Source organism: Diutina rugosa (genome assembly GCF_008704595.1).
Source record: "Diutina rugosa strain CBS 613 chromosome Unknown scaffold9_size288278, whole genome shotgun sequence".
Classification (NCBI taxonomy): Eukaryota; Fungi; Ascomycota; class Pichiomycetes; order Serinales; family Debaryomycetaceae; genus Diutina; species Diutina rugosa.
Window position 1 is genome coordinate 27,417 of NW_022995211.1, and position 24,786 is coordinate 52,202.

At 50.1% G+C, this 24,786-nt stretch overlaps 13 protein-coding genes across 13 annotated transcripts in view; 8 read left to right on the forward strand and 5 right to left on the reverse strand. All coding sequences in view use genetic code 12, as the record gives it.

Annotated features, from left to right (window-relative positions):
• The window catches only part of DIURU_005436 (transcription activator GCR1-like domain-containing protein), a gene marked incomplete at both ends in the record, with an annotated part of 1,329 nt that extends 122 nt beyond the window's left edge, over positions 1 to 1,207 (forward strand). The window contains one exon of the mRNA XM_034158418.1: positions 1 to 1,207. This exon is cut by the window's left edge and continues 122 nt beyond it. Coding sequence (XP_034009665.1) covers positions 1 to 1,207 — 1,207 coding nt within the window.
• Positions 1,208 to 2,207: 1,000 nt separating this feature from the next.
• On the forward strand, positions 2,208 to 4,136 carry SSC1 (Hsp70 family ATPase; the record flags this gene model as incomplete). The annotated part of the gene is made up of 1 exon (XM_034158419.1): positions 2,208 to 4,136. The coding sequence occupies one exon, from the start codon at positions 2,208 to 2,210 to the stop codon at positions 4,134 to 4,136; it is 1,929 nt and encodes a 642-aa protein (XP_034009666.1).
• Positions 4,137 to 4,843: 707 nt separating this feature from the next.
• Positions 4,844 to 6,526, forward strand: DIURU_005438 (uncharacterized protein; the record flags this gene model as incomplete). Its single annotated transcript, XM_034158420.1, has 1 exon — positions 4,844 to 6,526. One exon carries the CDS (start codon positions 4,844 to 4,846, stop codon positions 6,524 to 6,526), a length of 1,683 nt encoding a protein of 560 aa, XP_034009667.1.
• A 165-nt stretch (positions 6,527 to 6,691) lies between these two features.
• DIURU_005439 (uncharacterized protein) lies at positions 6,692 to 7,201 on the reverse strand (the record flags this gene model as incomplete). The annotated part of the gene is made up of 1 exon (XM_034158421.1): positions 6,692 to 7,201. One exon carries the CDS (start codon positions 7,199 to 7,201, stop codon positions 6,692 to 6,694), a length of 510 nt encoding a protein of 169 aa, XP_034009668.1.
• Positions 7,202 to 7,650: 449 nt separating this feature from the next.
• UTP15 (snoRNA-binding rRNA-processing protein) lies at positions 7,651 to 9,144 on the forward strand (the record flags this gene model as incomplete). Its single annotated transcript, XM_034158423.1, has 1 exon — positions 7,651 to 9,144. One exon carries the CDS (start codon positions 7,651 to 7,653, stop codon positions 9,142 to 9,144), a length of 1,494 nt encoding a protein of 497 aa, XP_034009669.1.
• Positions 9,145 to 9,351: 207 nt separating this feature from the next.
• DIURU_005441 (uncharacterized protein) lies at positions 9,352 to 11,148 on the forward strand (the record flags this gene model as incomplete). The annotated part of the gene is made up of 1 exon (XM_034158424.1): positions 9,352 to 11,148. The coding sequence occupies one exon, from the start codon at positions 9,352 to 9,354 to the stop codon at positions 11,146 to 11,148; it is 1,797 nt and encodes a 598-aa protein (XP_034009670.1).
• Positions 11,149 to 11,239: 91 nt separating this feature from the next.
• On the reverse strand, positions 11,240 to 12,134 carry BUB2 (Bub2p; the record flags this gene model as incomplete). Its single annotated transcript, XM_034158425.1, has 2 exons — positions 11,240 to 11,249; positions 11,320 to 12,134. 2 exons carry the CDS (start codon positions 12,132 to 12,134, stop codon positions 11,240 to 11,242), a joined length of 825 nt encoding a protein of 274 aa, XP_034009671.1.
• A 143-nt stretch (positions 12,135 to 12,277) lies between these two features.
• DIURU_005443 (uncharacterized protein) lies at positions 12,278 to 12,523 on the forward strand (the record flags this gene model as incomplete). Its single annotated transcript, XM_034158426.1, has 1 exon — positions 12,278 to 12,523. The coding sequence occupies one exon, from the start codon at positions 12,278 to 12,280 to the stop codon at positions 12,521 to 12,523; it is 246 nt and encodes an 81-aa protein (XP_034009672.1).
• Positions 12,524 to 12,781: 258 nt separating this feature from the next.
• PUS7 (pseudouridine synthase) lies at positions 12,782 to 14,803 on the forward strand (the record flags this gene model as incomplete). The annotated part of the gene is made up of 1 exon (XM_034158427.1): positions 12,782 to 14,803. The coding sequence occupies one exon, from the start codon at positions 12,782 to 12,784 to the stop codon at positions 14,801 to 14,803; it is 2,022 nt and encodes a 673-aa protein (XP_034009673.1).
• A 1,386-nt stretch (positions 14,804 to 16,189) lies between these two features.
• Positions 16,190 to 17,464, forward strand: DIURU_005445 (uncharacterized protein; the record flags this gene model as incomplete). The annotated part of the gene is made up of 1 exon (XM_034158428.1): positions 16,190 to 17,464. The coding sequence occupies one exon, from the start codon at positions 16,190 to 16,192 to the stop codon at positions 17,462 to 17,464; it is 1,275 nt and encodes a 424-aa protein (XP_034009674.1).
• A 990-nt stretch (positions 17,465 to 18,454) lies between these two features.
• DIURU_005446 (uncharacterized protein) lies at positions 18,455 to 19,867 on the reverse strand (the record flags this gene model as incomplete). The annotated part of the gene is made up of 1 exon (XM_034158429.1): positions 18,455 to 19,867. One exon carries the CDS (start codon positions 19,865 to 19,867, stop codon positions 18,455 to 18,457), a length of 1,413 nt encoding a protein of 470 aa, XP_034009675.1.
• Positions 19,868 to 20,704: 837 nt separating this feature from the next.
• Positions 20,705 to 23,665, reverse strand: LHS1 (Hsp70 family chaperone; the record flags this gene model as incomplete). Its single annotated transcript, XM_034158430.1, has 1 exon — positions 20,705 to 23,665. One exon carries the CDS (start codon positions 23,663 to 23,665, stop codon positions 20,705 to 20,707), a length of 2,961 nt encoding a protein of 986 aa, XP_034009676.1.
• Positions 23,666 to 24,158: 493 nt separating this feature from the next.
• NCB2 (negative cofactor 2 transcription regulator complex subunit) lies at positions 24,159 to 24,584 on the reverse strand (the record flags this gene model as incomplete). Its single annotated transcript, XM_034158431.1, has 1 exon — positions 24,159 to 24,584. One exon carries the CDS (start codon positions 24,582 to 24,584, stop codon positions 24,159 to 24,161), a length of 426 nt encoding a protein of 141 aa, XP_034009677.1.
• Positions 24,585 to 24,786: the final 202 nt, after the last annotated feature.

The window sequence follows — 24,786 nt, forward strand, 5'->3', positions numbered from 1 at the left end:
GCCACAACCCCCACCTCCACCCCTCCAGCGGGGAGTCGACCACCTCGTCGACCTGATCGACAAGCTCACGCCGTTGGTTAACGAGGTCACCTACTTGAAACACATCATCGAGTACCAAGGCCAGAAAATCGACCGGCTTGTGGCAATGGTCGAGGAGCTCAACCAAGGCCGTCTCATTGATTTCCACGCCCCGCCCCATGACGTTAACGATTCCGACCAGTTTTCCTCCCACCCCGATGGCCTCGGAGGCCTGACAGCGTTCATCCAGAGCCACCAGCGCCGCCTCGCCCTGGTGCTGATGCCTAAACTGTCATTCAACTTCATTCCCCAGGGCGCCGCGCGCCCCGATGGCAGCGCCGCCATGACCACCGGGGTAACGCTGTCGACTGCCGGCAGCGCTCCTGGCAGCATCTCGGCGCCGCCGGTGCCCCACGGACAGCAGCCACAGCAGCTGCAGTCCCAGCAACACCAGCCGCCACCACCACCGCTGTCAATCTCAGCGCAGCAACGCCAGCCGCTGCTCCAGCGCCCGCCACCCCGAGTCCAGCTCCAGCTGCTGCCCCAACTGCCGGGACGCATGCCGTCGCTGGGGTCGCTATCACTGGCGGGGCTGCTGCTGAACCACGCGGCGCTGGTGACGCTGGTGCCACTGACCCAGAGCAACGACAGTCACGTCCAGCAGCACTACCAGCTCTCGTCGCAATCGCAGGTTCGAATGCCGACGGTTCTGGCGATGCCGATGCCGACGTTGCTGCTGGGGATGATCTTGGGGACGCCGCTGCTACCGGAGATGGGCGGTGGCGACGGCCTTGGTGGCGCTGGCGACGCGCTTAAAGCGGCGTCGGAGGCGCCGAAGCGGATGCTGGAACTGCCGGACCTGGTACTGAAGAAGCCCCGTGTCCACATCCAGTTCATCCACAACCCCACCACCGTGCGCCAGATCTACGATGAGTTCACTAAGGGCTATGCTGGCCAGCCGCCTCTAGCCGAGTGTGACCAGAAGTTTGGCAAACAGAAGTGGCGCGGCGACCTGCGCTCCAAGGAACTGAAGCGCTACCAGCGCCGCAAGAAGCTCGTCGACGCCATCGAACGCGGGATGCAGAAGTACAATAAGTCGCTGGACACCATCATCGAGTACATTGAGCAGTTCCGCGGCGACAAGCTGTTGACGTGGATCATGAACGGCCACTTGCCCGCCGACTTGTAGAGTTACGGAATTATTCTGAGAGATGGCAGTTATTTGTATTATTTTTAGTGGTAATGATCACAGCCAGTGGGTCCCGGTGACTCACAAATATATGTTTACGATGGAGTAGACTCGAACCTATGATTGCGAAGGATCTGATCATGGAGCTTGTCCAACTTGCTGGTTGAACTTGTTGAAATTTGACTGAAGGTTTTGTGTTGGTACGAACTGCTGTACTAGATCAAAGTCCGACAATACGTTTCATTGAAACTTGATTTACAACTACTTACTCGCTTGATAGGGTCTCATTGGTAGAGAGCGCGGTCGGAAATATCGGAACCATATCGGGGATGGTGCGGCGAGTCACGACCTCATCGCGAAGCGGTCACTTCCGAAGACGAAGGACATGGAAAACACCATGATAAGTGGGAATTTTTCTTTTGAATGTAGGTTCTTTGAACAGTTTTTCTCTCTCTGTTCTCCATTAAAAAGTTGAAAAAAAATTTGTCTTGACCAAAATTTCACTCACAAATATCATTTGCCCCACTCCGTTGCCGGCCAACTTACCAGGATGCCCACGACAACAGGTCGTAATAAACCCACATATGCTCGATTTATCAAGTTCATTAGCATCGGGTATCGTAAAAGAAACTCATATGAGGCATTAACCCAATTATCGATGCGTTTCTAGAGATAATTCACTAGCAATATACCCAGTAGTTGAGGGACCTTCGGAACTGGTCCGGGGTTTAGATAGCAATCAAGGGGGAGATCGCTTCAAAACTGCTCTACTACAGGCGAACTGGAAATAACACCTATTATACCAGAATTCTATCAACCGTTTATACTCAAATGGCCAGCCATTGACCCCATATTCTTGCAGCGGGGTTCGGGATTAGGTGTGGTGACTCTCACTACAGGGCGCATTTTCCTCAACGTTCCATACTTTTCCTTGCCACTGGACCCAGAGACGCTATAAAAGCGCGCGCAATCCGCCGACGAGAAAATTTTTCAACCAACGATGTTGACCGCTAGAAACCAAGCGAAAAAGAACGTGGCCAGATTGGTGCGTTACCAATCCACCGGCGCCCCCGGCGGTCCCGTTATCGGGATTGACTTGGGTACCACCAACTCCGCCGTCGCCGTGATGGAAGGTAAGCAACCCAAGATTTTGGAAAACTCCGAAGGTGGTCGTACCACCCCTTCCATCGTTGCTTTCACCAAGGACGGTGAAAGACTCGTGGGTATCCCCGCCAAGCGTCAAGCTGTGGTTAACCCCGAAAACACCCTTTACGCCACCAAGAGACTTATCGGTCGTCGTTTCGAAGACCCCGAAGTGCAAAGAGACATCAAGGAAGTCCCCTACAAGATTGTCAAGCACAACAACGGTGACGCCTGGATTGAAGCCCGTGGCGAACAATACTCGCCCCAACAAATTGGTGGTTTCATCTTGAACAAGATGAAGGAAACCGCCGAGGGTCAATTGGGTAAGAAGGTCAACAACGCCGTTGTCACCTGTCCCGCTTACTTCAACGACGCCCAACGTCAAGCCACCAAGGATGCTGGTAAGATTGTTGGGTTGAACGTTATGAGAGTCGTCAACGAACCCACCGCCGCTGCCCTTGCTTACGGTTTGGAAAAGAACGACGGTCAAGTTGTCGCTGTCTTCGATCTTGGTGGTGGTACTTTCGATATCTCGATTTTGGACATTGGTAACGGTGTTTTCGAAGTCAAGTCGACCAACGGTGACACCCACTTGGGTGGTGAAGATTTCGACATTGCTCTTGTGAGAAAGATCGTCGATGACTTCAAGAAGGAAACCGGTCTTGACTTGTCCAAGGACAGAATGGCCGTGCAAAGAATCAGAGAAGCCGCTGAAAAGGCCAAGATTGAATTGTCGTCGACTCAACAAACCGAAATCAACTTGCCTTTCATCACCGCCGACGCTTCCGGTCCCAAGCACATCAACCAAAAGATCACCAGAGGTCAATTTGAACACTTGGTCGAACCTTTGATCAAGAGAACCGTCGACCCCTGCAAGAAGGCCATGAAGGACGCTGGCTTGTCGACCTCGGACATCTCCGAAGTCATCTTGGTCGGTGGTATGTCGAGAATGCCCAAGGTTATTGAAACCGTCAAGCAAATCTTCGGCAAGGAACCCTCGAAGGCTGTCAACCCTGACGAAGCCGTCGCCATGGGTGCCGCCATTCAAGGTGGTATCTTGGCCGGTGAAGTCACCGATGTCGTTCTTTTGGACGTCACCCCCTTGTCGCTCGGTATCGAAACCATGGGTGGTGTGTTCGCCAGATTGATCTCGAGAAACACCACTATCCCCGCCAAGAAGTCGCAAATCTTCTCCACTGCCTCGGCCGGTCAAACTTCGGTGGAAATCAGAGTTTTCCAAGGTGAAAGAGAATTGACCAGAGACAACAAGTTGATCGGTAACTTCACCCTTTCTGGTATCCCCCCTGCCCCCAAGGGTGTGCCTCAAATCGAAGTCACCTTCGACATTGACACCGATGGTATCATCAAGGTGTCGGCCAAGGACAAGGCTACCAACAAGGAAGCCAACATTACCGTGGCCGGCTCGTCGGGTTTGTCGGACGCTGAAATCGAAAAGATGGTCAACGACGCCGAAAAGTACGCTGAATCGGACAAGGCCAGACGTGACGCTATTGAATCGGCCAACAGAGCTGACCAATTGTGCAACGACACCGAAAACTCGCTCAACGAGTTCAAGGACAAGGTCGAACAAGCCGACGCTGACAGAGTTAAGGACTTGATCACCAACCTCAGAGAAGTTGTTCTCAAGGCCCAAGCCGGCGAAGAAGTCGACTCTGCTGAACTTAAGGCCAAGACCGAAGAGTTGCAAAACGAATCGCTCAAGGTGTTCGAAAAGTTGTACAAGCAAGACGGCTCGCAAGGCGGTGAAGAACAACCCAAGAACTAAGCGCATACGATTTCTTGTATATAAATTAATGAATGATGCTAGACGATGGAACGATCTGATGAGCATGAACCATGATAGACGTGTACTTGTAAATGGCGTCGACCCGCAAAGTGAAACTCGCCCTGCGAGATTGACGAATTCCGTATTATTTTTGTCGGGGAGACGAATGCCGCCTCGGACTACCTTATTCGTCAACCCGCGTCGAGTTGATTCCCCCTCTTTTTAGAGTTTTTCCCACTAGCCCCGCAATCCACAACCCCACGTGAACTCCGAGATTCTTGGTTTCTCTACCAGATGCTCCCAACCGGAGCCAGACGTGACCCCACTCGCTCGCTATCGCCGACGTTGAAATCAATTGGAAATTCAGGGAGTGGTCAATGGCCGACCGTTATTCCTCTGATAAGCCCCCTTAGTTAGGGGCGATCGTAATTACACCCCTAATAGATACAGGACCCTGTCACTGATAAGGAATTGTAAGCCCGCCATCGCGGTTGACATCATCACCCCCGCAAATATGCTCGGGCCCCCCGCACGGTCGCTTCCGGCTAACAGTGAGGCGACACCAGATTGTTGGCCGATTGTTGACCCTAGTATGTATACAGGAAAATTCACAAAGTATACTCCCTAGCCGCCCTAACCACGGATTCAACTATAAATAGAGCGATTCCGGACCCTTTATCTCCCTACTTATCACCAATTGACTAATCATGGTTATTAAGAAGGACTACAAGGAACTTGGTCGCGAGATCAGAAAGCACTACTGGGACACCGTCAACAAGACGATCGAACTCTTCCCCTTCGACGACGCTGAAACCAAGCAAGTCATGCTTGACCTCCCCCGGGCGTTCGGCGAGGACATGGCCGACCACGGCAAGCCCGCCGAGTTCCCGGTTCAGGTCTACCAGGAAAAGTTGCCCAAGAAGGTGCAAGAGATCATCTACATGGAGCCCACCAAGCTCATTGCCAAGATGCAAAAGGGCGAGCTTAAGGTGTACGACGTCATTCGCTACTACTTCCACGCCGGGTTGTTTGCCCTGATGCTCACCAACTGCATCTACGAGTTCTTGCCCGAGCGGGCCTTGGACCAGGTGAAGAAGCTTGAAAAGCTTCAAGCTGACGGGGCCGACATGGCCAAGTACCCGTTGTTTGGCTTGCCCTTGGGGGTGAAGGAAATGATCCCATTGAAGGGCTACGCCCCCACCCACGGGTCCCCCTGCCACTTGGACCGTATCACCAACTACGACGCCCAAATCGTTGAAATCTCGGAACGCCTTGGTGCCGTCACCATTTGCCGTGAGACTAACGTCCAGTCGTTGATGGCCCTTGAATGTGAACTGTGGGGCCACGGTTTGACCGTTAACCCGTTCAACTCCAAGCTTGCCCCCGGTGGGTCGCTGGGTGGTTCGGGTGCCACGGCCGGGATGAGAGCGCTGGCGGTGTCGTTGGGCTCCGACATTGGTGGTCTGATCCGTTCCCCTGCTGCCTGTAACGGGGTTTACGGGTTGAGACTGACCCTTGGCCGTATCCCCACCCTGGACTACTTCTCGTGCCAACGTGGTTCGCAACTGATCATCTCGGTTACCGGCCCCATCACCCGGTCGTTAAAGATGGCTGAGCTTTTCATGAAGCTGATCGTTGCCGCCGAACCGTGGTTGATGGACCCGTCGCTTGCCCCCATCCCCTGGAAGCTGCCTGAGCAGAAGAAGTTCCGCGTCGGGTTTGTTGAATGGGACGGCAACGTCATGCCCCACCCTCCCATCCTCAGAGGTATCCGGGAAGTGAAGGAAAAGCTTTCCAAACTTCCTAACGTCGAAGTGGTCGAGTTCAAGCAATTTGGTGTCGACCGCTCCAACGAGATCTTGGGCCACCTTTACTTTGAAGACGGTGGTGCCGACACCAGAGCCAAGTGTGAAGCTACTGGCGAGCCCATCTTGGAACAGGTGCACTGGGCCATTGACGACGCCAAGGAGTTGACCTGGCCCGAGCAATGGGACTGGAACATCAAGAAGGACGAGTTCCGCAAGGACTACCTCAAGCACTGGATGCTGTACACTAACGACAACGGCGAAAAGTTGGACGCTGTCATTGGTCCCGTGTACCCGGCGGTGGCGCCTAAGCACAAGACCGCTAAGTACTGGCTGTACACCTCGTTGTACAACACCTTGGACTTGCCTACCCTTGTCGTCCCCGTGGGCACCGTTGACCCGGCTAAGGACAAGCCCAACACTGACTACAAGCCTGCCAACGACATGGATAAGTTCTATCAATCGATTTACGAGCTGGCCGACGAGTACAAGAACGCCCCCATCGCCGTCGGTGTCACTGGCATGAGATTCACCGACGAAAAGTTGTTTGACATTGCCCGTCTCTTTGCCAATGAAGACGAGTAAATGCCCCCTTATTATTTATTTATTTTTACTTGAATTAACTGGAAGGAAGAAAATTTGTAGAAAGAATTAGCCTTTACGAATATTGCGGTCATCGACACAAATTTTCCCAAATTTTCATAAAGTCTCGCGTACATCATGTGAACGTTACACCGTTTTTTTATTTGCCTAAACAAAGAATTTCTTCTCAAAGAAGTAGTGGTTGACGACGTAGTCCTGATAGCACCGGGCAAGCATTTCCTTATCGTCGGCTTCGAGACAGTTAACCAATTCTGCCTCAATCCGCGATACATGGTCAATCAACTTTTGCAGCAGTTCAAACTCGGCAAATGCTATGCGGTTGTACATCTCGCTGAATCGGTCAATGTGTTTTTCGTAGCGGCTTTTGAAATCGGTTTGGTTTTGCATGATATCAAGCATCAATGGCGAGAGCTTGGAGTGGGTAGTTTGCTCTTGCATGTACTCCACTTCTGACACCATGGTCACACGGAATCTCGACGCCATCCGGTGACACTGAGCTTCCATCTGTTTTGCCTGATTGATGATGGCCATAAGCATGTGGTTGTCCTCTTGGGATATTGTCGCCATTACTTCGTCAAGCGGTAACGGCGACTGCGGGGCGCTATCGTCAGTGTGGGAGTGTTCGCCTTCAGAGTCGACAAGCTCGCTGATGAGCATGATTAGGGATAGCAATCAAAGGGGCATGCCCCTGTCATTATATACTTCCGGTGTTAGAGTTTCTCTTTGGGTCGCATAATCGGGAGGCGTCCCCACAGAGTACACTTTAAGCAAAGATTTGAATCATAAGGCAAGAGAATCAAACACTGGTTTAAGCAACGTGTATGCCAGGGTGCCTGGTCACGGGACGACTTTCAAATATAGCTTTTACAATGCTCTTCTATTACATTTTTGTAGAGACGTGTGAGAAGCTAGCTTATTGAAGAGCAATTTTTTGAAAATTCACTTGCATATATGGAATTAAAACTGATAATATTTACTTTAGAAACTTGTATCAATTTTCAGTGTAATTAGTAGCCTTCTCTACTTCCTTTTGGTGTTCAGATTATCCCCGCGCTCACAACCAGGGCACCATTAGTGCGGCGACTCATCTCATCGCAGCCACCAAGATGTCCTCGAGCCGGCAGCGGATCCCCCAGCTAAAAAACCCCACGTTACCCAACCAGACGACGCCCGAGCAGCGCTACTGGCGCCGGTTCACCAACCCCCAGCTCATCAAGGAAAGCCGAGCCATCAACCACATCGAATTCAACCCGGCCACCATGGACTTCGCGGTGACCCTGCTGACTCGAATCCAAGTGTTCAGCCACAAGACCCGTCAGGTGATCAAGACGTTTCTGAGGTTCAAGGATGTGGTCTACACTGGCTCCTACAGATACGACGGTAAGCTTATGGTGGCGTCGGACGCCACTGGCCTCGTCCTGATCTACGACGCCTACAATACTCGCGCCCTCCTCGTCAGCTTACAGCCGCTGTCCCACCCCACCCACGCCGCCAAGTTCCATCCGCTGATCGGCAACCACTTGGTTACAGGCTCCGACGACCGCGTGCTCCGAGTGTGGGACATCAGTCAGCTGGCTCTGGGCCCCATCCACTCGTTTGACGGCCATGGCGACTATATCCGCAGTGTCGGGTTTATCCCCGGTAACCCTAACCTCATCACCTCGGGGTGCTATGATGGCATCGTGCGTGTGTTTGATACCCGTTCCCACGAGAAGATCGCTGAGTTTGACCAGCAGAACCCCGTGGAAGACGTCCTTGCTCTCTCGCCCACCACCTTAGTGTCGGCGGGGGGACCCCTGGTGAAGATCTGGGATCTTGCTCGGGGTAAGAAGATCAACCAGTTGGATAACTTCACTAAGACCGCTACCTGTTTGCACGACACTGGCGACCAAGGTTTGCTTGTGGGGTCGCTTGATGGCCACGTTAAGGTGTTTGACTACACTACGTCCAACTTTGACGTCAAATTTGGGTGGAAGTTTGCTCTGGGAGGGGTTCTTTCGTGTGCCGTTTCTCCTGGCGACCATAAGCACTTTGTCACTGGGTTGACGCTGGGGCTTATCCTGGTGAGATCGCGTAAGACCGAGCCCAGAGTGGCCCAAGGTGTGAAGCAGGAGAAGCTGAGTGCATACAACCGGATGATGAAGGGGAAGGACTACTTGGGGGAAGAAGAACACCGCATTATCTACTCGCAAGCGCCGCAAACGAAAAAGCTCAAACAGTTTGAAAAATATTTACAGGCATTCAAATGGAGCGATGCCCTTGATCTGGCGTTTGTTTCTGGGGTTCCCAAGGAAACCACTTGCACTGTGCTTAATGAATTGAAGAAGCGGGGTAAGGTGAGAGTCGCTCTTTACGGTCGTGACGAAGTATCGTTAGTGCCCATCTTGACTTGGTTCACCAAGAACTTAGAGGACCAGCGGTCGTTTAATTTGATCTGTGACTACGTGGCGGTGATCCTCGAAATGTACGGCGTGCTCATGGACAAGAGTGTGGTGTTGGAAGAGTGCTTGGCCAACTTGTTGCGCAAGGTGAACCAAGAGATCCGCCGGTGCCGCGAAGCTAATGAGATCGGGGGGATGTTGGAGTTGTTGACCGTTTAGTTATTTCATAGATTTATTAATATCATTTCATTCATGAGACACCGAGTGTAATTCAAAACAAATATGGAATTCGAAAATCCAAGAGTCAAAATGTTAAAACTACTTCCTAGAAAAAATATTCGTTTTATATTCTTTACTTTGTGGTGTATCCTCGATCGGTGTCTCCACATCATTTCTCATCGCACCATCGCATTTAATCATCCTACCATGAGTCGGCGAGGCGAATACCACGACCGGTCCCGAGATCGCGACGCCTCCTCGCTGCATGGCCGCCCTTACCAGAACCGTGATCAGCACCGGTATCATCCTTACGATAAGCCTGATGGAAGTGGCGGGCCCAGTGCTTACGGTAACGCATACTCCCGAGGCGATGGTGGACCCCCACGGAACCAATACCAAAACTACCAGGCAAACTACCCGCAAAATCATCAACAGGGGCAATACAACAACACCAATGACTACTCCAGTTACCAAAACCACTCCCAGCAGGCACACGGACGAAGTTACGGATCCCACACCAATGGTATCCAATATGGCAATCAATATGGAAACCAGTACGGAAATCAGTACGGCAACCAATACGGCAACCAATATGGTGACCAGCGAGGACACCAGTCATACCAATCCTACCAAAACTCCAGTCGCCAATCACACCCTCAGTCTTCAGGATACCGAAATCGTTCCCAACAGGGAGGTCGAGGCCGCAGTCGCCACCAGGACTACCAGCCCCGCCAGCACCAGGAGCCCAAGTTTGATAGAAATGACCCCGAAGCGATATCTAAACGGCTTGAACAACTCAAAGATGTGCCTACTTTAGAGGAACTTCCCGCTAAAGGTACTCGCTGGGGAGTGCGTCCTCCCGGGTTCGAAAATGTTCCTGCGCAAAGAGCCAAGATGCTGGGGCTTTTCCCCGTGGGACCAGTGGATAGTGACAGTTCAGTGACTCCCCAGCCAGCACCGGAGACGCTCTCCAAATCACGCGTGGATCCTGGCGATTCACGGGTGGCGTCGACGGTGGTTGTGTCTATAAATCAAGATGGTAAGGCGATAAACTGGGATATTGTGGACGGTGATAAAATTTCTACGTTTATTAACGACTATATCTCACGGATCGACATTCCCAACCGAGTATCTCAGCTGATCAAGTCCCACCATGTTTTCAAAGATAGACTTATATGTCGCACGGCTCATGCCACCGCCGCTACCATCGCCCTTACTTTAAATGGCACGGCCCTTCCCATCACCGCTTATAAACATACCAGCGCCAGCGGTGTTGACGGGAATATCACACTCAAGCTCACACGGCCTCGCGAGTACGTGGTGCAAGCTCCGCGAGATGAAGGCGTGGAAGTTGACCCATTCTTCGTCCCTGAGGGACCAAAGAAGATCACGATCCACGTCCTGCCAGAGTTGGATGACCTGGCGATTCGCTCGCAGTTGGAAACGGTCGGTCCGGTCCGGCGCTGCCAGCTTTTGCGTGAAGTGGGCACTAAAGTGCTGACGGGCGTCGCCTTTGTTGAGTTTGACGGTGAAATCAGTCTGCTTACTAGCAAGATACAGCTGCTCGACGCAGTGAATAAAGTGTACTACCTGTGTATTGGGAGCATCCAAACAGTGAACATTACTGCCTCGACTATATGTCGCCTTGTTGCTCGCCAAGGTGTCACCGACCACCGCAAGCTGAAAGTAATTCAAATGATCAACTGCGTTACTGGACCCGAACTTACCAATCCCGAATATTACGATTTTGTTCGCGAGGATATTACCAACGAGCTCAGTAAGTTCGGTAACGTCGTCAGTATCAAGATTCCTCAGCCTCCCCCGGACTATACTTGGGGAAGCACTGAAGACGTTGCTGATGGCGTGGGACGAGTGTTTGTTGAGTTTGAAACCGAGGAAGATGCATTCAATGCCATTAACGGTGTCGTAGGTCGTCAATACAACGATCGCACCGTACTCTGTGGGTATTTCGATGCAGAAGACTATCGTCTTGAGGTATTTTAATTGTCTCTATTGGGCCGGAGGTGGGCATTTTCACGGTTATACTCCTTGACTTCCGCTTCCACTGCGGGGTCGTACCCGTGACGAGCCACCATCAGGTACACCTGGTGTGGGAGTTCCGACACAAACGAAAGCGCCATCTTTGTTATCTCCAGGTAGTCGATGGCGGGGAACGTGCGCAACACCTTCATCGGCAGATCGTTACCCAACAACGAGTCGCGAGCTTTGACAAGCTGAGCCACGATGAAGAGGATGTTCATGTGTATGCCGTATGCAAATAGGTAATCCCATAAACGAAGCACCTCACTAAGCGGAGGCGTACACGCACTTAAAGTAAGCACCAGAGGGAAGGCGTAGATCTTAGCCCGGAAGAACTTGGAGTCAAAATCTTCGGCGAGAGCCGGGTCAATGTGGCGAAGCACCACCTCCACAAGCTCGCACCCAGTGTAGACACCCTTGACGTCGGAGGTGACGTATAGAGGGATGTGCCGCACCACTAGCGAGTGGACAATGCTATAGGCTTGAGGCTCACTTTTATAACAGGCAAATGCGATCGGGGCTAGAAGCACATTGAGCCCCTGGACGTAACCCACGTCGTCAGGCATGGTTATGGCAAGCACCCCAAGAATCCGAGTTAACAGAGACACCGAGACTTTCTCGTGGAATTGGTCTTCAGTCTTGAGTGTGCGGAAAGTATCATTGGTGATCTTGGAGTATATCTCTGGTTTTAGCAGTCTTGCTTGATGTATGAGTTGGTAATAGTCATCGACAGTCATCCGGGGCGCTTCCATAAGAATCTGCCACACATACAGCCTGTAGGGACAAGTATCATGGCCCTGGGGGATTCTGAGACCTTGGGTCAACACCATGTAGCGAAGCTGTGTCATGCCATTTTCTTTAAAGATTTGCGGCTCATTAATGTACTGTTCAATTGGATCTCTCTTTCTACCGCGATGCGGTCGCAGGGATAACTCTGGGGCGGTGGGCATCGGTGGTGGTTGGCGTTTGTTTATGGGACATAAACACTCGTCCTGCACTCAGCCGTCGTCGCACCCGCAGCGATAGCGCCAGGCAATCCGACCACCGCGTCCGATATTGACCAGGTGGCTTCGGTGGCAACGGATTCACGCAAATGTTTGGCCTTGGCTATGTGTTTTACTTTGCGTTGTTCATTGTCAACGGCATCGCCGTGTTGAGTGAGGACCGGTTCCTCAACCGCATTGGCTGGGGGTCGCAGCGCAACCAGTTCCAGCAATACGACGGTGACGACGTCAAGACAAAGCTCGTCAACTTGATCAACGCCATCCGCACGGTGTTGCGAGTGCCGTTGATTGTCATCAACATTGTGGTGATTGTGTACGAGCTTATCCTCGGGTGAGACGTCGACACCAGCCGACAATTGCTATTTATGAGACATGTTAATAGACATAACAATTATGATTACAATTCAAGTACGGATCAATGAGATGTAGTTCCCCAACTCCAATTCTTTTTGCTTGTATTTAGGGAATATTTTGTCGGCGTTGATGGGCATCGAGTGGAGGGTGTAGGCACGCCCGCATTTTTCAGAGAAGCTCATCGGATGCTTGGTCAATAACTAGCACGGACTTGGCGGCGGATTTTGTTACGGATTCCTATGAAAAGAGCAAACCCTGCCCCCGACACTGCCGACGCGAAGCGGGCGTGTTTATCGATGGCCGACCGGGCATCTAAGGTCGTCCAGGAGGCCGATGTTGGCATCACCACTTTCGTCAACGACGAGAATCGGGCCAACGGCGGGTTCCTGGGGATGATTAAGGCGTTATATTCCGACTTCCAAGTCAACGAAATCGGTCTCGACGGCGAAGTTGTCCACTTGACCGATGAGGGCGTCGTGGTGCCCAAGAAGGAAAAGACGCCTACTGAAGCCGATGCTGGTGCTAACGCTGGTAGTGGCGATAAACTGGAAGTTAAAGAAGACAAGGACTCATACACTCTTAACGATGAGGATCGGACCAGTCTTTTGGAGTTCATCACCGCTGAAGAATTGCAACAGGTCGAAGACCTCTTCTCTCTGGGCAACAAGATGGAAACCACCACGACGTTCGACGACAAACAGCAGCGTACCAGTCTCCATCAGTTGTTGCGTAAGGCGTTTGGCGGTAGACTCGAAACGGTGACGCTGGCGGAAAACACTTTCAAGATCTGTCTTGCCCGTAAGGCGCCTAAGCGTCGTGGCCAGCCTCACGCTCAAGAAAGCATGAGCCACGTCGACGAAAACGGCGTGCACAACTACGGTGCTGGTCCTTTCAAAAAGTACCTCCACTTCACCGTGTACAAGGAAAACCGGGAGACGATGGAGATCGCGCTGACGATGTCTAAGCTTTTACACACGCCTAACAAGTTTATCGGCTTTGCTGGTACTAAAGACCGTCGGGGGGTGACCACGCAACGGTTTTCTATTCACAGAGGTAAGGTGTTGCGTGTCAATGCCCTCAATAAGGGGTTGAAGCAGACGGTGTTGGGTAACTTCAAATACGAAGATAAGGGGCTTGAGTTGGGTGATCTTTCCGGTAACGAGTTTGTCATTGCTATTCGTGATGTCAACCCTTGTAATCCTGGTGCCGACATTAAGCAGGTTGTCGAAAAGTGTTTCAACTCGTTGAAGGAGAAGGGTTTCATCAACTACTACGGTTTGCAGAGATTTGGGCTGTTTTCGATTTCCACCCACCAGTTGGGGGTTCACGTCTTGCGCCTGGAGTGGAAGCAAGCGGCCGAGCTCATTTTGAGCGAGCAAGAAGTGATGGCTCCACTTTCCGTCGAAGCCCGTAAGATTTGGGCTGAGACCCGTGACCCCAAGGCCACCCTCGAGAAAATGCCCAACCGGTTCACCGCTGAAGTGCTGGTGCTCCGTCAATTGGAAAAAGAGCAAGTTGACGACAATGGTGAATACAGCGCTCAAAGTTACTTCAAGGCGTTGATGCAGATCCCCAAGAACCTCAGAATGATGTACTCGCACGCTTACCAGTCGTACGTGTGGAACGTGGTGGCGCTGAAAAGATTCGAACTTTTTGGGTTGGAAGTCAAGGCCGGTGACTTGGTGTATGACAATGATGAACCCGTGGCATCTGACGACGACTTCAAGGAGGATGTGTTTCAATCCAAAGACCCTCAGGTCAAGCACTTGACGGAGGAAGATGTTGCTCTGGGTAAGTACACCATCTACGATGTTATTTTGCCCACTCCTGGTTTCAGAATCGAATACCCGACCACGTTGTTGGACGTGTACAAGGAAGTCATGGCCAAGGACCAATTGGACCCGGAAAGCATGGCTCGTAATGTGAAGGAATTCTCTCTTACTGGCTCGTACCGTCACGTCATGGTAAAGCCCAAGAACATGTCGTACAATATTGTCAAGTACAAAGATAACACCACCCCTCTTGTCAAGACTGACTTGGAATTGTTACGTGAAGGCGACGTTAATGCCAGCCGTGTTATCGAGTCCGAAGGTGACAAGACCGCGGTGGTGCTTAAAATGCTGTTGGGTGTGTCGACCTACGCCACCATGGCTTTGCGCGAGTTCATGAAGATTGATACTCTGCGGTTCGGTTTCACTAAAGTCGACAAAGCGACTAAATCTGAAGCCGAAGAGACTACCGAGACTACCGAGACTAAATAAAGAACTATAATGATCTAATAGACATTTCCATTAATTTGCGTCTGAAATTTTTGTGTCACGTAGTTTAATTCACGACTTTCTATGTTGGCGGGGACACTATTGCACCTGCTGGACGCAATCCGCGTCAATGATTGGTAAGCTACGTTTATAGTAGTCTCACACTACCAAATTGCGTGCGGTTGAGGGTTTACGGATACCTTGGGTTGTGAATCTCACTGGCAAAGGTGCGACTTCCAATTTGGTTGCAACACATGAAAATGATATTCTGCAAATGAAAGCAAAGTACATTTCAAAGGGGTTGACTCCACCACAACTTGGAAAAGATTCAGTTCTGTAGGGTTCTATTTTGCTGACGTGAAAAGCAGCGTGCTCACTGGTGAAACTCTCAATAACGAAATGAGGCGCATACCCGAGGAATTACACTACACCACCCTGTATGAGATGATTTTTCATTTTACTAGTGAAGTCTTTTAGATCCAAACATAACTGGTTAAAATGTACACACAATTCTGCCTTGCCATCCATTATTATAGATATACCAGTTCGGCTTTCAATTGGACCTCTGACAAGTGATCGCTCACTTCGTCTCAATGCAACATGACCCATGATCATCAGCAAAACCTGATGCCACAATGGTACGTTCACAAAGAGTTAATCTCCAGTGGGAATAGATATGACTTACCCATCAAGATTGATTTGAATCGAGAAATTCGAAGATGTTGTGGATGTTGCCTGACACTTATTCAAGATTACGTCTGTCAAAAGGTGGACAGACCATACTTGGGCGCTCCTTGATAGTTGGCTTCAGTTCCAGCTTTTCCTCGCTTACCCGGTGTGCATATTTATATTTGGTATATACCGCCTCGTGATCTGTGTGCATGAACGATTCGAGCCAGCAAAACTAAATCCATTACCGTTGGCCCTTTCAGCATCTATTCGATTGATTTAGAGTTGGTGAACAGCTTTTGTTAGTAGCAATTTTCTATTCTCTCCCAAAATTTGGTGCGTACTGGAGTTCGCAATTTACGTCACCTCTCCAACAGTGAGACTACGAAGTACTGTTTGAATGGGCTAATGGCTTTGAATTATTTGAAATCCGAAATTGTGTCCCGACATGGAAGCTTATACACTTTTAGTCAATTGTTACTTTAAACTGAATCTTCTGAAAAACGGGGCAAGCCATCTGTAGAGGCAGTTGTACCATCTATCCTGATGTAAACTTAGGGGTAAGTGATCGTATCTACTTACTTGGGTGCATTTGACAGGCAGATCCAGCCTCACATGGCATCTAAACAATAATTCCATTTTAACGTTTATTTCCTGCACACAGGTCACATCCCCCACAACATACGCGACGGCACCACCATCCACTTTGATCAAGCGGTAATGGGTGACCCTCCACCTCTATTGGATCGACCGCAGTCACATTGCATTTCCACCACCGACCATTTACCATGCGATGTCATCCGTTCTCTTTGGCTTGTGCAACGGCTAAATCTCGAGGTCGACAAGATCAAACGTCGTTTTCACCACGACGCGAAAGCCGCCGAGACGAAGTCCGATGATCCCAAACTCTGGGATCGGATACAGCGAGATAAACGGCGTGTGGAGTGGCTCAACTCTCAAGCAGTTGCGGAAACCCAGGCTATCTTACGACAGCTTGAGTGTCATCGGCAATGGCTCCTCGATTCAGCAGCGCAACAAGAGCAAATCAAATCGACCAAAGAAGAGGCAAAGGAGAGACAGAACAGTCTTGAGTTGCGTCTCCAGCTCATGAAACACTACGAAGAGCACCCGCTCAACTCGCATTTGGAAGCACTCAAAGAGGACGTCCCTCAAGAAAAACTTAAGCTTGTGCTCAAAGTTCCCGCGTCGGCGAAGATGGTGGCTGCTAAACCGAAAAAATCTAGTCGTCCAGTTGGTCGTCCCCGTTTGAAGACCGCTAATGACAAGCGCGTAAACGGTGCAATCACTGTCACTCGCGAGCTTCGACAGCGCAATAGCACACCTACACCCACTCCAGAGCCAAGCACCAATCATCTGATATCAACTCCCCGACGTACCAGGTCCAGCACACCCACTCCGGCTACCTCATCAGTATCGCCAATTGAGTCCAAGTCAACAACACCTCCGGATTTGGATGAAGCTAATGTTAGCCAGGTTATCAAGCCACGTTCCAAGACACTATTGAAGTCGAGCCCAAGGAAGAATTTGAAGAGAAGTCCGAAAAAGAATGGCTTCAAGACTCCGCTAAAAGCGAATCTTAAGACCTCGTTGAAGGCAAGCTCAGAAGCTCAACTGAAACCAAAGCCAAAGAGACCGGTCGGTAGACCGCGCAAGAATCCTGTAAAGGTCGAAATAGAGCTGGACATGGAAGAGATTGAAGAAGAGAAAGAGCCAGTGTATTGTTTCTGCCAAACGCCATCGTTGGGTAATATGATCGCTTGCGATAACTTAGCATGTCCTAACGGGGAATGGTTCCACTTCAAGTGTGTAGGGTTACTCAATCGGGTGCAGGCGCTCAAGTTTACCCTGGGAAATGAGAAGTGGTTTTGTAGTGAAAAGTGCCGTGAGGTTAGTCAGTCTACAAAAAAGAATCAGCGGAAGGCACCGAAGAAGGCATCAAAGAAGCATTCAAGAAGGAAACGGTGGACTACATAATAATCATAATGCCACGTTTACTTATAGCTTAGCAAGTTGGTGATCAACATGGATCACCTTAGTGGCCATCATAAATTTGATGTTAGTGTCGTCGTTGAACCTCTACATTGTTTACGACATGGTTAAGCACGGAGACTACAACACACCTTGTGGGGTAGTTGTCACAATTAAAAAGGACTAAATTGCTTGTTATTTGAGCAGTTATCGTGATGTTGACTCGATGCGGATAGCTAACGGAGTTAGATGATGGCTTCGCTTAGTGTTATTGAAGCTGTATACTGTCATCTACCAAGAAATATTCGACTACATCAGGACAAGCATAACCAAAGATGGAGCATGACAGTATACGGATACGATGACTGCAAAGAGAGTAAGAGACACGAACCATGTAGTCTTGACGTAGTCTTAGGGAATACTTGCAAGATAATTTATATGACCCAAAGAGCAAAAAAGAGCAAAAAACCTCGGAATTTGCCTGGTAGTCATAAAAATTCCGACGATCGGCTTGAAGCGCCCTGCCCCCGAAAAAATTTAACCAAAATATAGGCAAGAAGTTTATGATACAGAGATGAAGTCGACATTGAGCTGTAGATACCGGGTTTACAGTCCCGAAGGCGTCGTTTGATGACACTATCCCGTGGCCAATGATGTTGCGCCATTTGTGATGTCTTCTCTTGAACTATGGGCGCGAAAGCAACAACACAGTTGAAAATGTTATTAAGTGGAGAGAAGGGAGATATCACTCATCTCATTAATACTATATCCCATTGAAACTACATAACGCCGACGGTTCTGGATCTTTAATGACCCGCCTATGCGTTCCAAACTTCACAAAATATACCGTCCTTTTTGAATCTCGATTGTCGATCTGTTATGGAAAATCAGTTATGCCCAGGTGACCCAATGAATATGCCCCTCACCATTGAGCTATTCAAATACTGAATTGTTTCATTGCAATGATGAAAAACTTCACAATCTTCCCATCAGAATCTAGATGCACATGAGGTCCGTTAACATGATGTGGCTACACATAATATCATTGCCAGTGCCCCAATACCCACACTTACATTTCCCGTTGCGGGTCAACCATAGTTCGAGGTCGTTCTCTGGTGGAACGAAACCATTGTCGTAATCGAAATGATACTCGAGCGTGTGTTTGATGAGATCCGCGAAACGGTTGAGGGTTGTCTTGCATTCATCGTGCACATTGAGCGCTCGAAACTTACATTTCATGGGCTTGTCACTCCAACGGTGAGCCACTCGAACCCATGGGCACAAACTGTTTGGCACTAACACATGAGTCTTCAACCAGTCGCCTGCAGTGCCCTTGAAATGGGAACACCAACATCTTCCGGTCAATTGCTCCAAAACAGTGATGGATCTGCTGATAGGTTGACTGTCCATAATGAAGTGCTCTTTGATCATGTGAACTTTGGCTTTGTTGAGATTGTCGCTTCCCTGGTATGAACAATGCCCAAGTGGTTTCCATGGGCATCGGTGCAAAATAGCTTTACGCGGTTGTTCATGTGGCTGCGCGCGTGGCGGACGATTGTACCTGGCCGTTTCGGCGTTGCGGCTTGGACTATTTTGGAACGGTGCTCGCGACATCGTCGGCGATGACAGCAGGCCTTCCATATCCGACAAGATCTGCTGCATGATCTTAAAAGTATCGCGGAATCGACCCAGAATGAATTGGCCAAGCATGAGATTTCTTTGGCTAGCTTCGAGAATAATTTCGCCAACTGAAGATTGTGGATCGTCAACCAAAATATGTTGTGCACGTTCAATTGACTGTTGACTACGTTCCCCAATACGGTACAGAGGTTGGTCGTGATTTGGTTGATCAGGCGCCGTTGGGGCCGCTGGCCCTAGGTACTGAGGACCATTTGTGGGAGGCTGGTTAGGGTAAACCCCCGAGTAGTAGTTACCGTAGAACTGCTGATGCCGCGGTTGTTGTTGTTGTTGTTGTTGGAACTGTTGTGGAGCAGCTGAGGCAGTACTTTGGGGAAAGCTGTTGGGGGGAGCTGACACGTAAGGCTGGGGTAGATCTGGTTCTAGTTGGTATTCTTGGATCTGCTGCTGATTAGATTGCAGTGAAGCTAACGTCTCGATGTTTTGAGCTAACTGCGAAAGGTATAGACGTGCATTCACTACATGTGCCCTGAACTGCAGTTGCCATTGTTGTCGCAGTTCTCTGGTTGAATTCATAAGGACCGATTGCATCGGAGGTACGTGCAATCGTTCGTGCAGTGCTTGCTCAACTGTCTCTGACTGACGTTGACCTGGCCCAGGGGGCGGTGGATCTGGGTGCTCCACTGTCGATGCTTCCGAGACAGTCAGTGGCGACCTTCTCCGCACGTTATGGGCAGAGGATGTCAGCAGGCGGGATTGAGTCAGGTCCATCGCTGATGAGAAGTACAAATGTTACAGTTTTTGGTGGCCGTCAAATTTATAATACGACGTCAGGAATGCTGCAGGGCGAGGACGACATCGTCAATGAACGCGGCTCGCGTTCGCAGCAGATGAAGTGGATAGTCCAATTATAAAGGTATTGACAAGGGGGAAGTGAGCAAGAGTAAGTGTTTACCAGTGACGTAGGTTTTCCCTTTTTGTATCCAGATTGTTTTACGTTTACGGATCTAAACTGCTACTATGGTCGTCTCGGTCTTTGCGAGAGGCGCGTCGGTTTAGACGAGGAGAATTTCCGAGTCAGGTCACGCCAATTGTTTGACAATGGAGGAAGGCGTCGCAGGCACTATGGAGTGGTCTTAATGTCTAGTGCCGATAATGCTTACTGAACGTCTGTGCAATGGTGACTTTAGATCGGTGCTTTACCCAATAGTATTCTTTACACAATGACGCTAGCAATTCGTGTGGTCACCTCCTATATCAAAAGTTACAAAACTTTAATACTATTCAAATTTAGTTAATATGGACTTGACTGTCAACTGGGGGGTTTCGTTCAGTCGAAGTCGTGGTTGCCCAATTTACTTTAACATCGAACGTATGCCCATCGGCCTATTCGTAATATCAAAGGCGTTGGAAGTTAGGACACATCCATTCCCACGTTAGTGTTCGAGTCATGCTTGACATCTCCAAGACATCATATTATATGCGAACCGCTTTCGGGGATATGCTCTCTCTACTCACAATGTACTTGGCGATCCGCCCGTCTTTACTTTGTCAACTATCGCTCTCTGTCTGTGTGGTATTAGGACAGCCTATATATCGAGTTCTATATTACAATTCGTCTTGAAGATCGCCCTCATCTTCAGGGGTTGCCTTAGCAGCCTTGTCCTTTTGCGCCTTACGGCCCTTGGCTTTCTTAGCCTTCAGAGGCTTTCCCTTCGAGGGTTTACCACGAGACGCCTTTCCCTTTGAGGTTTTAGCCTTTTTAGCAGGCTTTTCGTTGGGTTCCTCTTGGGTTTCCTCTTTCTCGTTAATCTCTTCGTCGGCGGTATCTCTACCGTCATTATTATCTTCGTTGATAAGAACGTCTTCTTCAATGACGATGTCTTCAGGAATTTCTTCCTTTATCTTAACGTCTTCAGCCTCTTGATCTTCGGCCGCCGCAGCCTTCTCTTCAGCCTTCTCTTCAGCCTTCTTCTTCTTCTTTTGAGCCTTCTTCTTCTCAGCGGCACGCTTGCGGTTGACTAAGGTCTTGAACTTAGCATCAAACGCAGCCACCTTAGACTTAACGGCGCCTTCCATAGTCATCAAGTCCGTCAATAAGTTCATCATATGTTGAGCGATCTTGTTGTGGATCTTGTAAATATCATGCTTCAGCTTATCGTTGTACTCTTCAGGAGTAAGAGCATTCAACTCTTCATCAAGCTTCGCAAGATCAGTACCAAATTCCTTGATAATCTTGCGAACATTGTTGACCAGATCTTCAGATTCACCATCAACTTGCTTGAGAACTCTGGTTTTTTCCTTTTCCCAATCAAACCCTTCGGCTTCGTACATTTGTTGGAACTGCTCCAAGCGCTCTTGCAATTCATCTAACCGTTCCAGCAACTTGGAGTAGACAGTATAGCCGTCTTCGTGCAATTGACGCATGGCATCGTACAGCAAGTCAGTAGCACCAATCTTAAGCAGAGTGTCAAGGAAATCATGGGTTTCCTTAATCTTCGCCAAACGATCGTTGACTTCAACCAAACCAGCCAGTTCAACTTCAAGCCATTCAAGGGTTTCCTTTACCAAGTCCAAGCGAGCAGATAAGTCGTCGGGTTCCACCGTCTTAAGCAAGTCAGCTTCCTTTTCTTCGATTGCTTGACGCAACAGGTAGCACAACGCCTCCAATTCATTCTTAGTTTCGTCCAATTGAATCTTTTCGCGGTCCTTTAATTGAAGATACGTCAATTTGGCACGAACATCGGCATGATCTTTGGACGACATCGGGGTGTATTCAGGGTAGTGGTGGTCGTCAGGAAGCGAAAACTTGGCAGGGCGCTTAGGCTTCTTGGCAATGGGCTTCTTAACAGGCTTGGTGACGATGGGTTCCTCTTCTTCGGCATCGTCAACGTCAATCTTGTCTTCAGTGCCTTTTGTCTCTTTGTCATCTTGCTCTTCCTCAACCTCTTCTTCGACGACTTCAGGTTCGACGACTTCAGGTTCAATACATCTGACTTCTATACCGTTCAAGTGGAACAACTTGTTCTCGTCAAACAGGGCCAACGCCACTATTTGCTTAGTGTCACCCTTGTCACACTTGACCTTGTCGGCAGCTTTTTGCAAGTTTTCGGTGAGCTTAATCGTCTTGAACAACTGGTCGCCTTCGTAAAGCTCAATCAGCTTCTTGGGAGCCTTGTCAAGGACGATTTCACCGACGGTACCAGCGACGACGCCGGGAGCAAAAGCTTCAATTTGCTTACCACCATCGACACCAATACTCAATTGCGATTGGCCATGTTCAACAAGGATGATTTCGTTGGGACGAGCGATGTGGGATTTGAGTTGCAAGCCACGCATGGTGGTGCCAATGGCACACAGTTCGTCGGTGTTCACCAGCTTGGAAATCTTTTCTTCGCCGATCAAGTCGCCCAAAAGTGATTGAATCTTAGGCACTCTAGTCGAGCCCCCGTTCAACACCACCAGCACAATGTCGCTAGCATCAACACCAGCGGCTTCCAAAGCAGTGGTGATGGGAGAGACCGCACGCGACCATTCCAGGCCCACGGTGTCTTCAAATTCTTCTCTAGTAATGGTGCACTTGAAGTCCTGGTCATCGTAGATCAGTTCAAGCAGAACACGAGTGTCGGAGTTGGCCAGCAAGATCAGCTTAGCCTTTTCCGCCAGCTCCATGATTCTCGCCAGCATCTTAGCAGTGACTTGTTTGTCCTTAATCTTAAATTGTTTGGTGAGCTTGGCAAGGATAATGTCATAGACAACGTTAGTCAAGTGTTTACCACCGAACAAAGGGTCGGCGCCGATCTCGACAATCTCAAGGGTGTTGTTCACCGGCAAGAACGAGAAGAGGGTAGCGGTGGTCGAGCCAGCGCCCATGTCGTAAACCAAGAACCACAGTTTAGATTCATCTTCACTAGCCAACAAGTCCTTTTGTTTCAGGATGTAGTCGAGCGCCACCGCCAGGCCTTCGTCAACGAGACCAAGCACCAGGGTGAAGTTGGCGAGCTTGAGCGCGTCGAGGTACGCCAACCGCGTGAGCAGCAGAGCGAATGGCAGCACCGTCACCGCCACGTCGACGATGGGGATGCCGCCGGCGGTTTCGAGCATGGCCACAGCGCGGTCTCTGATCGTTTGGAACGTCATCGCCGCGATCTCCTCAGGGGAGAATTGGTAGGTGTCATTGTCTAATCCCAAGTCAAACACGATGGCACCGTTACGCAGTTTCAGTTTTTCAAGGACGACGCCCTGGTGGTGGCCAAGATAGTCCTCAGCAGCCTCCGAGTCGAGCGAGTGGCCAAGCACCAGCTTGACGTCAGCCACACACAGCTGGGGGAAACGAGTGAAAAGCGAGCCCGTTTGCGACCCGTAGACACGATTGACGTCGCCCGATCCCGATCCAGGACGAACGCACACGCCACTTAAATCTTTCCGCTTGCCTTGTTCGGTTTCAATGACGGCGAAATTGTACTGAGGGGACAACAACACTGCCTTGGAGAATTGCTGGCCGAAGTCGAGGCCAACAATTGCCGCCGCGGCGGTGTAGGCCCAAACGAGAGCCACAATGAGTTTCATGGTGGGGTAGGTACTGGGAAAGACACCTGGCGAATATATACTGCGACGGTCGATAAACCCCCAACCTAATCGGGTAATAAGTGCCAGGGCTCGTATCCGGGAGGCAAACTCTGATGGCGAAAACCAACCACCCGTACAGAAAAATTCACACGTGAGGTTTCTAGAAGCTTCTACCCACCACAAACCCTAAATAGAATCGATTATGGCAAATGATTGAAATTAGTTGTGTATGAATGCTTGATTATATACTCAGTGGACCGTTCCGAGGCAGCCGAAGTGACTGCTAGAGAGTATCGGCCCACTTACTACTGAAGAACCTAGGACTCAGCTTTGACGCCGTGATCCCAGCTCTGGACGTTCGCCCCAGGCGATACGCTTAAACGACAGGAGGGTTGCGTGGGTGGTGTCACCGGGAATTCAACTTTCCCAATAACGGTACCAACTTACCCTGATGGGGTAGAGGAGCAACAGTAGCCAGTACCGAGGCTCCTGCTCACGAGACGGTGTTATTCAACCGGTCGCGAGACTTCTTAAACAATTCTTCCTGCTGGCGCAAAAGCTCTTCTTCCGACAACCCCAGGTTCTGGAACTTGTTGTTCTTTTTTTCCTTACCCTTGAGCAATTCTTTGTGCTCGACCAACACCTTGTTGATGATCTCCAAGTAGTTGTGGAAGTCCAATTCCTCCAACGCCTTGACCACATGGTCGCTGGCGATGGTTTTCTTCGCTTCCTTCTCGGCAATGTCGTTCAGCACTGTCGAGAGCAACCCGATGAACTCGATGCTGAGCTCGGTGACGGCTTCGCGGGCCTCCTTGGAGATGGTGATGTCTTTGGGTAAGATTTCGCCGATGATCTTCTGCACCGTGGCCTTGGGCAACGAGAGGTCCTCGGTCGAGGTGTTGCCGCCAAACTCTGCCATGCCGAGGGGTGAGTGTCTATTTCGTCGATATCGGGTGCCAACCGCGTTCGTTATATACCGATGGAGTCGCGCATGCGCACTACTAAAAGAATTTCGTCTCTATGCAGGCGGGCTACACGTGTGTGCACTCCGCTGCTCCCGACTCCCCAATCGCGGCCCATTGCTCTAGGGGAAGCAGCGCTCCTAATAATGGGCCATCTCC